General features: G+C 24.6%; 1 protein-coding gene and 1 long non-coding RNA gene across 4 annotated transcripts; both read right to left on the bottom strand.

Annotated features, from left to right (window-relative positions):
* On the bottom strand, positions 1-2315 carry LOC132919179 (uncharacterized). Of its 3 annotated transcripts, XR_009660596.1 has the most exons (4): positions 2176-2315; positions 1985-2117; positions 694-919; positions 1-589 (listed from the first exon to the last, which is right to left on the bottom strand). It is a non-coding gene; the product is annotated as an uncharacterized LOC132919179 (long non-coding RNA). The 3 variants fall into 3 exon arrangements; XR_009660595.1 differs by having other exon boundaries at positions 1-919; XR_009660597.1 differs by having other exon boundaries at positions 1-919; positions 2187-2310.
* Positions 2316-2609: 294 nt separating this feature from the next.
* Positions 2610-11017, bottom strand: LOC132919169 (suppressor of tumorigenicity 14 protein-like). The gene is made up of 12 exons (XM_060980546.1): positions 10689-11017; positions 9380-9440; positions 8564-8680; positions 8317-8508; positions 6479-6687; positions 5776-5943; positions 5558-5691; positions 5311-5478; positions 4414-4570; positions 3789-3988; positions 3085-3298; positions 2610-2992 (listed from the first exon to the last, which is right to left on the bottom strand). The coding sequence occupies exons 1-12, from the start codon at positions 10732-10734 to the stop codon at positions 2796-2798; spliced, it is 1863 nt and encodes a 620-aa protein (XP_060836529.1). The 5' UTR covers positions 10735-11017; the 3' UTR covers positions 2610-2795.
* Positions 11018-11019: the final 2 nt, after the last annotated feature.

Below are 11019 nucleotides of genomic sequence, written 5' to 3'. Positions count from 1 at the left end.
TCTTATATTTCATTTTTAGAAAATCATAGATCAAATTTAGTAACACTTAACTGACAGGAATATTTAAAAATATCACTATGCTTCTCATGTTGCCAAATCAAAAATTTCATCTATTGTTAGTAAACGGCTTTAATTAACCAAATTAATATTATTTAATAATATGTAATAACTAATAAGTACTGTATGTTTTATTATAAACTAATATTTAAAATAAGTTTATGTTTATGATACTCATTGTTTTTCTCTTTAATTATATTTGGTTTAACCTTTAGTCTTTGAGTTTATTTAAACCTTATTTAATAAAGAAATATTAAGAACACAAGTTTTTAATCGTTTTAGAACAAAATACATAGTGGAAGTATGAACAATGATAAGTGCACTCCCGTCTAACTTCATAATTATCGATTGTAAACTGTGAATTTCTTTCTCTGTCCATCTCAAACATGCAGCATACCAAAATATAAGTATTTTCATTCCAACGCACCCATCTATTGTTGCGAAGTGATTAGAAAACACGTTTGAATTTGTCGTGAAGAGTACTTATTAGATCGACTATTCCACTTTTATAAATCAATTTTATTGTACTGATCTAAAAAACCGTAATTTAAAACAAACAATACTGTATGACGCTGAGTTGATTAGTGATATACGAAATACGATAAGCAATTTCAAATTAATAACGAATATTGATACCTTTTAATGCCCGTTTTATTGATTTCGTTTGGTTGTAGTAAAATTATCTGGTTGTTGGTTGACGAACCTGTATTAACAAATGAAGAAAGCGTCAGTTTACTGCTATGATGCCGCTTGCTTTGGTACCATTATCGGGACAATTGGATACACAGAGAATATCAGCAGTACAGGATAGTGGTCGAAAATATATTTGGAACAATAAATTGGTGCAGATTAATCCTGATCCCTGTGGAGAGTCAAAAATTTTAAAGATATTGTTAACACTTCAATACTAGATGTTGGTGATATTGTTAAATGTAAAATAAATAATTTTCTTGTTGATACCAATCACACGATTCTCAAATCGAGATTTATTATCTGTCGACAAAATTTAAAAAAAAATAGCTATCCAGATGACTTAAAAGAGAGCTATAGATAAATAGCTGTCTCCAAAGTTAGAATTGTCTAAGAATATTCTGGACTTGTCTGCGTACGATTTAAGGACATTTAGAAGTTATTCGATACTTTCTTGGAACGATGCTGTATATGAAAGTATGATAACAAATATTAATGATGATTATAACCTTGCTAAGAAGTTTATTATAATATATGATTATAAATAATGTAACTTTTGCTGTGATATTGGTATACGGCATAGGGAAACATTTTTGTATGACTAATTATGGTGAATTATTGGTATTCGATTTCCGAAAAAATAGTACCGTATAATAATATAAACATGTGAAATAGTTGATTTCGAGAAAAATATAATATATATAATGAAAAGATTTCATAGAAATACTAATAAAGTATTAACTAAGTCATCACGAAATCACAAGATAATGAATTCTTAGTGGTTCTCACATCATCTGATATAATTTTAATCACGTAAAAATATTACTCATCCTTCGAATTATGAAAACAAAACAAAAATACAATAATATTTAAAATATTGAATGATGACTAAGTAATATTTAGTAAAAATGATCTGAGAAATAATACAAGGGAATTTTTAGAGAGTCACTTACCTAATATTAACCTATCATACAAATGGCAGTAGCAAATGGTAATCGTAATAAAGTAACTGTAATTAAATCATAATTTCTATTTATAATTAAACTGATGCAACAGCATCATTAATATTAACTTTGTTTGCTAACACGATAACAGCTATATAATCAGAATAGAACCGATCATATCTATAATAGTCTTCTTTCAGATAAATTGTTTCCACCTATAGAATAGATATATTTATAATATAATATTGTACCTGTTTTTAGTTTCTAATATTCTACTTCTAACTAAAACTTACATCCATTATTTGAGTAAAATCATTGTCAATAACTGTGTAATTTCTATAATATTTCCCAACAGCAATTCTATATAGGCCATCGCTTATTGATATTCTATTAGAAAGCATACCATCTTCCAAAAACAATGAGCCGCTAAAATTGTTATTTATTTTAATAATTATTCTTCTTTCTTAGGTCTTAAACATATTACTTTGTTTTTACCAGAAACAACTAAATTTGAACTAATTAATGATCGCCGCATATCATGTTATACTTGGAACTCTCTTTATTTAATCGATACATTTTAGCTTTCCAAGGAGCTGTTCCAACATGATCGTTCATACCATGAATGATCAATGTATCACTATTGGTATATACTTTACCAATCTAAAATTATAATTGAAACAATTATTGATGACAATAATTATTAATAAGTATATCACCTATATAATAACGAATAAAACGTGATGGTGAAAGCTTAAGAGTACGAGTATATCCACGCAATGTTCTAAAAAAACACAATACAAAAATTATATAGAATTATATTATTAAATGTATGAAATATCAAGTTTTATTAATGTTCTTGTATAAAAAAAAAAGTTTTTATTTTAGAAAAGAATATAAAGTGATATCATATAAAAACAAATATTAGGTTGAATTCCACTTAAAAATGTATATAAAACGATTGAACCTCAACAAACAATTTTTTGGTCATCTTAAATTTCAACTTTTATAATAAACACATAAAAAAAGTAAAATAATAAAGTAAGATAAGAATAAATGAGTAACTATAATAAAATGAATACAATTACGTGGAACGTATTTATATAGCTAATTATTCCACATTCCATTAGACTGACAACGTAATTGAATTGGATTATCATCTTGTCCACCTGGTAGTGAATCTTTAAACTTACATGATAGTTTTGCTTTTGTACCATTTACTGATGGATTTGAACAATCAACATAATTACCATTTAGAGTACATTTAACATTTAAACTAGTTGATAATAAAGGCGGACACATTTCTATAAACATAAACATACAATATTCAAACATAATCAAACATTAGACTAATAATATTCAAAAAGATAAGTGAACATTTCAATATACAACTTACTGAAACATAATTTTTTAATAACCGATATCCATTTTCCATTTTCCTGACAAACCCTAGAACTTTTAGGGTAAGCTTTATGATATCCAACTTCACAGTTCTCAATTACAGTGCGATCAGGATTAATTAATGTCCCGTGAGGTAAAATTTCATCTGAATCTTCATAAGTATATACAATACCTTCCACAGTTGGCAAAACACATGCATTTTTTTTAACCTGAAATAGTATGAGTTATAAAAATAAAATTAAAAAATAAATATTATTCCTGACCTGATTGATTTAAAGCAGATGTTAACATTTAGCATAAGGAAGTCATAATCAATAATACAAATTAATAATAATAGGTACCTATTAAGAAATAGATATACGGTCATCATCATAAAAAACTAAATAGTCAATGATATGATTGAAAATTGATTTTAATTATCAAGTAGAATAATAATTATTATTATGATGAAACAATCTGATATACAAAATAAAAAATGAAACATTTTTTTACGTAAAAAAACCATTCAAACGCATTAAATGTTAGTAAAATGTAACACGTTGGTATTATCCATATACTATAACACGACATATTAAGTTGAATTTAAATTAATATTTATAAAAAATTAACTGTTATAAATCATTACATGAAAGTAAATCTAATCAAATAAATACTGATTTCAATTACATTTAGAATAAAATATATTTTTTATATAATTACCGGCATATTATCACTTTCGTAAGATGTATAATTATTATACATTTCACGAAGCCATTTAATGTGGGTGCTAACATTAGTAAAAACTGCAATTGAATTATTTGTATTTGGATCCTTAAGACTCACTATTCCGGTTAAATAATAGAAATTAGAATGAATAAACGTTAAACCTGCACCACTGTCACCTTCACGAACTCCTTGTCCTGAAATTTAAGAAATGTTATTCTAACGACAACAATTATTAATCATACAATCATTCTTGAGAAGTGAGTATAACATATTTTAAAATGATAGATGATAAACACACCAGTTTGTTTTTAATTTTATATTTTAATAATAATAATAATAAATAAATTGAATAATAAAATTATTTAACATTTGAGCAAATCGTTCAAATAATTCTAATAATTTTAATTCATTCAGCTTTACAGTCCTAAACTCACACAGTGCCGTTTATGATAATCTAATGCTTATTAGATACCAAAAGGTAAGGATCAAAAAGTTATATAATTAATTAAAAATAGTGGTTTATATTTATATGCATGGGGATATGATAATAATTATGTATATTGTTATATACTAAATTTGTTGAAAAAACATTGAAATATTAATATATAAATATTTTAACCTGATGTAGATCCGGCACAAAATTTATCAAAAGTGACAAACTTTTTAAAGTCATTTGTATACATGCTTCGACAAGAATTATAATCAATGTACGGTAAAGTTGCTTCTAATAAAACTGGACTTGGTATGTGTTTTTCCGTATTTCCCCAACCAACAATCTGTAAAAGTATAAAATAGTGTAATAATAAGTAAGATTACTCACTTTTAATTGAACTATGTAAATATTGGTAATACATAATATTACTGTAATTAGTTAATTTAAATCCAACTGATTAAAGTTTTATTATTTGAACATCAAACAAATAATAAATAAGAATAATTTTTAATGGTTTTGTAATTTAAATTATGAAGTTTTTTTTAGTATTCTTTTTTATGCAATACGATAGAATATCTGACAGTAGTAATGCTTGTCTTATAAATGCAAGACTGTGCAAGTTAAATAATTATTGAAAACTCTAAGTTAAATTAATACTGAAAAATGTAAGTTTAATTTAATGTTAAATCTTTAAAAGTTACTTTTTTTATTTATTTAACTCGTTAAAAGATAATTTGAAAAAAAAGTAATTTCACTTTGTTAAAAATAAATTACTTTTCTTTTTTCATGTAAAATTAATCACATGCACAGGAAGCAAACAAAATGTTATGAATAAATAATAATTGTTGACAACACGATGAATTTATTTATTGCTTAATAGTTAATATGTTAAAATTGTTGGGGGTTTTCTCTCTAAGTTATAAGTTACTTACGAAAATTAAAGTAACTTGTTAAGTAAATTAGTTAAAAGTAACTTAAATGTTTAACTCGTTAATGCCCAGCCTTCTAAATGGACAATGATGATCGGTTGTATTATACTTATCTGTAAATAACTTATAATTGTAATAATTACAAAAAACCAACCTTTCCTTGAGTTCCATTTGTTACATTATAACTACAATTCCAATCAACACAAATTGGTGCAACAGCATCACTAATATTAATTCTGTTCGATAACACGATAACAGCTATATCATCAGAATAGAATCGATCATATCCATAATAGTCTTCTTTCAGATAAATTGTTTCCACCTGTAGAATTGATTTATTATAGTATAATATTTTACTTAAAATTAGTTTCTATGATTCTACATTTAAACCAAAAACTAACATCCATTATTTGAGTAAAATCATTGTCAATAACAGTGTAATTTCTGTCATATTTCCCAACAGCAATCCTATATAGACCATCGTTTATTGATATTTGATTAGATAGCATACCATATTGCCAAAAACAATGAGCCGCTAAAGTTTTATTTAATTAATCACTATAGATATTTAAATCCAATATATATAAAAAAAAAAAAACAACACAAATACAGTTTTTACCAGAAACGACTAAATTTGGAGCGATTAGCGATCCTCCACATATCAAGTCATACTCGGAATCCTCTTTATTAAATCGATATATTCCTACATTCCAAGGCGCTGTTCCAACATTTGCTGTCCAACCATTATCGATCAATAATTGATGTCTGATATACGATCTACCGCACTCTAAAATAATATTTAAATGTAATTACAGATGACAATAATTGATATGTAATATTACGTGTAGAATACAGAATAAATCATACTGTTGAAGGCTTAAGAATATGTTAGCGCACATTTATAACATCACATATTACAATAATTGTAATGAATAATATTTTTGATAACATATCGAAATGTATATTGTCTCAAAACAATGTTTCAATGTTCATTTTATTTGAAAAAATGTTTTTATTTGAAATTTGAGTACAAAGTGAAATAGTAATACAATGTAATAGCGACATGTCTAACACTCAAAAATGCATTATTCTATAATTTTTTATATGAAGGTGATTTATGAATGTTGCAAGTGAATTTCATAGAAAACAAATATTACATTTACATAATTCAAAGATAACAAATAATATTTAAATTATCAGACAGTAGAAATGAATATATTTCTATAAATATAACAATTTATAACCAATCATTTCTGAACATTGCACGTATAGTATTTGCATAAGTAATTTTTTAAATATTGGTATAACAATACATAACGTACTGAAACATAATTTCTCATATTTTGATGTCCATTTTCCATTATTCTGACAAACCCTAGAACTATTGGGGTAAGCCTTATGATATCCAATTTCACAGTTCTCAATTATAGTTCGATTACTATTTATCAATGTTCCACGAGATAAAATTTCATCAGAACCTTCGTAGGAATATATAACTCCTTCAAGACTCGGTAGAATGCATGCATTCCTCCTTAAACAATAAAACGTTAAAAATTAAAATCATTTTGACGTTTAAACCTAATCTACGTGAAATTATAATAGATTAAATCGTTATATGTCTAATCGTCAGGGAATTTCCCTCTTAATATATATTTGCCTCTTAGAATACACGACATTTTTATAAGTTTTAAAATTCGAATTTTTATTTTATACTTATTATCATCAAGTTTATTTGAAAATACGTCTCATGCTATTCCTGAAGCTTATATACTTAGATATTTAACCTTTCCTATCCTACAAAATGATTCTGATAATAACATTCCAATTAGTTAGAAAGTGTAATTTCAACAGTTAAAAACCCGAAGATACTTTTTATATACAGTGTGTTTCATTTTAAGGGTAACACAAAATATTGCAGTCCGGTGATTTTAGATTCATATAGGGGTTTCATGAGAAAATGGAGAATAACTAAATACACATTTTTTGATATTTTTCAAAATTTTATAACTTTCGGTGTTCGTATGTGTAATAACACTTTTTTTTTAATACCAATAGGTGTTACTGTGTTAGTAATATCAAATTCGGAGAAACAGAAATATTTTAAATAATTTTGAATTCTTTATCATAGTTTTAAAACCAAAATTGACTGAATGACAACGATTAAACGTTTTAGTTTATTGCATTGAATTTGTAAAATCATAGAATAATCGTCAAACAATTAAATAATTTAATTCAAAACATTTGATCGTTGTCATTCAGTAAATTTTGGATTTTGATCCATGGTTAAGAGATCAAAATGACTTGACAAATGTAGTCTATCGAAATCTTGTATTAAAAACACTTGATATAGTTTAAAGATATGCAAATTGTATTGTGCATGGGTACTCTGAAAGGTCTCAAAATTCAAAATTCATAAATAAATGTGTATTTCAGTATTTTCTACTTCCTCCAGAAAACTTCATTTAAATCTGAGGTCACTGGACTGAAATTGTAAGTGATGTTATTTTTAGAAAGAAACACACTGCAATAATATATTAAATTTGATTCTAATTCTGGGTTTTCGTTTATTAAAATTACTAGTCCCATCGATTAATTATTAATTCTATTAAATTATTAAACAAAGTTACACAATATAAAGCTTTTCAATAGTTTTTCTAATAAAAAAAAATAAATATTAACCTATCAAATATTTTTATTTCAAACACATATTGAAAAAAAATGTTACAAAATGATACTTAAAAGCAAAAATAAAAGCTCTCAAAAATCCGCAAAAAAAAAGAAAAGAAAAGAAAGCAAAAAACGTTTCATGTAATTGATTCTAAGGATACTAAATCAAATTAGCTGGCATGGCTTCGCTAATGAGGAATAGAAATAAAAAATTTAAATACTACCCAAATCCGTTATCTACTTAAAACTATGAATAGTGGTGCCTATAATGGTACTTATAGGTTTATTGATAGCTCTAGATTTCATATTATATTTTCTCACTTATAAAAAATTACACAATTTAATGACAGTATAATGTTTATTGTTGTCATTATTAACTAATTAATTACATTTTTGAAAAAATGCATAAGTTAACTTTTATTTGAATAATCCCTTAATAATCTACAAATAAAACGAATGTTATTTTGTTTGGCTAAAAAAAAATAATAAATACTTTTTATTGGACTCCGTCTTTAGTTCTGTTGTATCATTAACAAATTTTAGTGTTGATGTATCCGCAGAGATTGAAATAGGACCAGGACAATTTTCTTCATCAGACCCATCAGCACACTGTTTTACACCATCACATTTACATTCTTTATTTACACAAGCCCCATACTTACACCGAAATTTATAATTTTCACACCTTAAATTTAATGATTTAGTTAAGTATAATGGTTAATTTACTATAATAAACTCACTGAACTGTTTCACATAATGCTAAAGTTTCATCTGACTCATCGATACAATCTGGAGTTCCATCACAAGTTAATGTTCCATTAATACATTGGCCAGATATACATGTATACTGATTTTCACTTTAAAAAAAAAAAAACTTAAATGTCAACATGTGTATGGTTTTGAAATAAATATTTAATATTAACTATAATATTTTATATTACATATCAAAAATGATACATGTAATTATTCTTCAATTTAGTTCAGTTTTGATCGTTTTCCTAAAAAGACGTACTTTTGATGTTTTATTTTTTTTTATCTATATCTGCCAAACTTTAATTACGGATTTACAAAATAAGTTGAGTTATAGATTTAATAAATACGCATTAAAACAGAACAAAAAATATCATTATACAAAGGGCAACTTTATATAAATTAAATGGTAATATAATACAACTATTCTACTGCAACTTATAACTAAAATGTATATTTATATTTATTTGTACTATACACATATTAAAGTAAATACTAATACTGTTTAAAGTACGAAACATTCGTTCAATACTCAGGGATATGGTTAGTTTGACGATTTACACCTTTCTTCAAGCTCAATCTCACCAAAATATTTTTATCTCGATTTTATATTTTACATATATGAATAAAAAAAATGTATAATTATATACAATATGTGTCTATTGTTCTACTGTATTGCTTGTGTATTATTTGATATAGAGGACTAGGGCTCGTTGAGGTTTTTGAGGTCCGGGTCTTCCCCTAAGCTATCATATTTTTATTCTTATTATATAACATTATAATAATTAATATTGTAGTACACCAACATTTTACATGATGAAACAGTTTGTCGTTTTTCAAATATTCTGTCACAAAAAACGTGTATTCCTGAAAAAAATAATTTGTAATGTTAAATGGTGTCATATTATAAATCAGAATTTTTTGTTTTATATTAATATGTTTCTATATTATATTAAGTTGAAACAGAAATATTTAGCATTGTTTTTTTCTTTCTTCGTCGTCTCATATTTTAATTTAAGAACATTTTTTTAAACATATAAAATATATTATACGAGTTAGTATTGGTAAAGAAAAATAAATAAAATATTAATATAATAAAAATAATTTAAAAGTTCATCTATCGAAAATTGTTTAATATTTAAACTATTAAAAATACATATTATTATTATTATTATTATTATTACTTAAATGTTTAATGAAATTATTTAAAAAAAATGTTTTCATTGTTATATTATGTCAAACATTTTGTTGTTGAATTAATAATTTTGTACATATTTTTGAAATTATTATTAAAATTTCTCGATATGTATTGATGTAATGTTAGTGCGCGAGAATATTCCTTTTTGATGCATTGAGGTATTCCATAAATAATATGAACACATTCGTGGTAAGCGTCTCAAATTTATATTTTCAGTCTGTAATGGTCAATTTATAAATTAATTTATTGTTATACGTGGCAAAATACGTTTGAATGTAAAAAAAGATAACATTTAATTATCAAAAGAAATATTACATTACAGTTTGATAAAAATTAAAAACTGAGAAAATAATTGAGGACTAACTTTACATATGACTTTTTTTCACGTGTACATGTTTTGATTTAATAAAGCTCTATTTGTATATATTATACAAATAAAATTATCTCCGCTATAGTCCCAAAAATGTTTATACAAATAGCTAAGTACAATATAAAAAACCACGTACTTTCATTGTGTTATTTTTAATTAAAAAAATTGAATCCAAGTAAAAGTACAACAACATTTTTATTATAAGTAGATTTTATTTTAATTAATTAGTATATTATCATATATTTAATAATAATAAAAATATACTTCAACTTAATACTAGTATAGTAGTGTGTAGTATAAAGTAATACAATATTGTTTTTGCTGACACAATTTTTATCACATTTAAATTTTGCTTAATTAGTATAATATATTTATTTATGACAAATTAATGTTTTCAAACAATTTTATTTTTATTTTAATAATTAAAAACATTTAAAAATAGATGAAAAAATGTTTACCTACATATTTTTTTATATCACCAACCATCTATTCAATGTTTTATATTTTTATATTTTAAACAATAGTATCAAATATTACAAGTACGTACCAAAAATTAAACATAAAAATAATAAACAGGAATACACCACCTTCATGGCTAATGTCGAATTAATATTGAAGCGAAATCTTATAATATACAAGATAAATTATAGAAATATCACTAAACAATATTTTACGATTATGTACTCATAAATTATATCACTGTGATGTTTATTAACCACTAAAATATATTTGTAAGGAACTAATTAATTTTGAACTTTATCAGTAAAATACATTATTTTTAAAACGATCTGTATGTACTGCAATATAATACGAACGATTATAATATCACAATTACAACTACACAACACATAATGTTAAGTCTAAGTCTTATAAATTAG

Source organism: Rhopalosiphum padi, chromosome 2 (assembly GCF_020882245.1).
Source record: "Rhopalosiphum padi isolate XX-2018 chromosome 2, ASM2088224v1, whole genome shotgun sequence".
Lineage (NCBI taxonomy): Eukaryota > Metazoa > Arthropoda > Insecta > Hemiptera > Aphididae > Rhopalosiphum > Rhopalosiphum padi.
This window is presented reverse-complemented; position numbering and strand designations above follow the sequence as displayed.

What these genes read in the sequence shown, in the direction of transcription:
- LOC132919169 (XM_060980546.1), bottom strand. Translation starts at nt 10,734, where the DNA reads ATGAAGGTGGTGTATTCCTGTTTATTATTTTTATGTTTAATTTTTG. An exon ending in ATTTTACTCAAATAATGGAT is followed by an intron (nt 5,479 to 5,557) that starts GTTAGTTTTTGG and finishes TCAATTCTACAG; the next exon opens with GTGGAAACAATTTATCTGAA. An exon ending in TTGTGCCGGATCTACATCAG is followed by an intron (nt 3,989 to 4,413) that starts GTTAAAATATTT and finishes CTTAAATTTCAG; the next exon opens with GACAAGGAGTTCGTGAAGGT.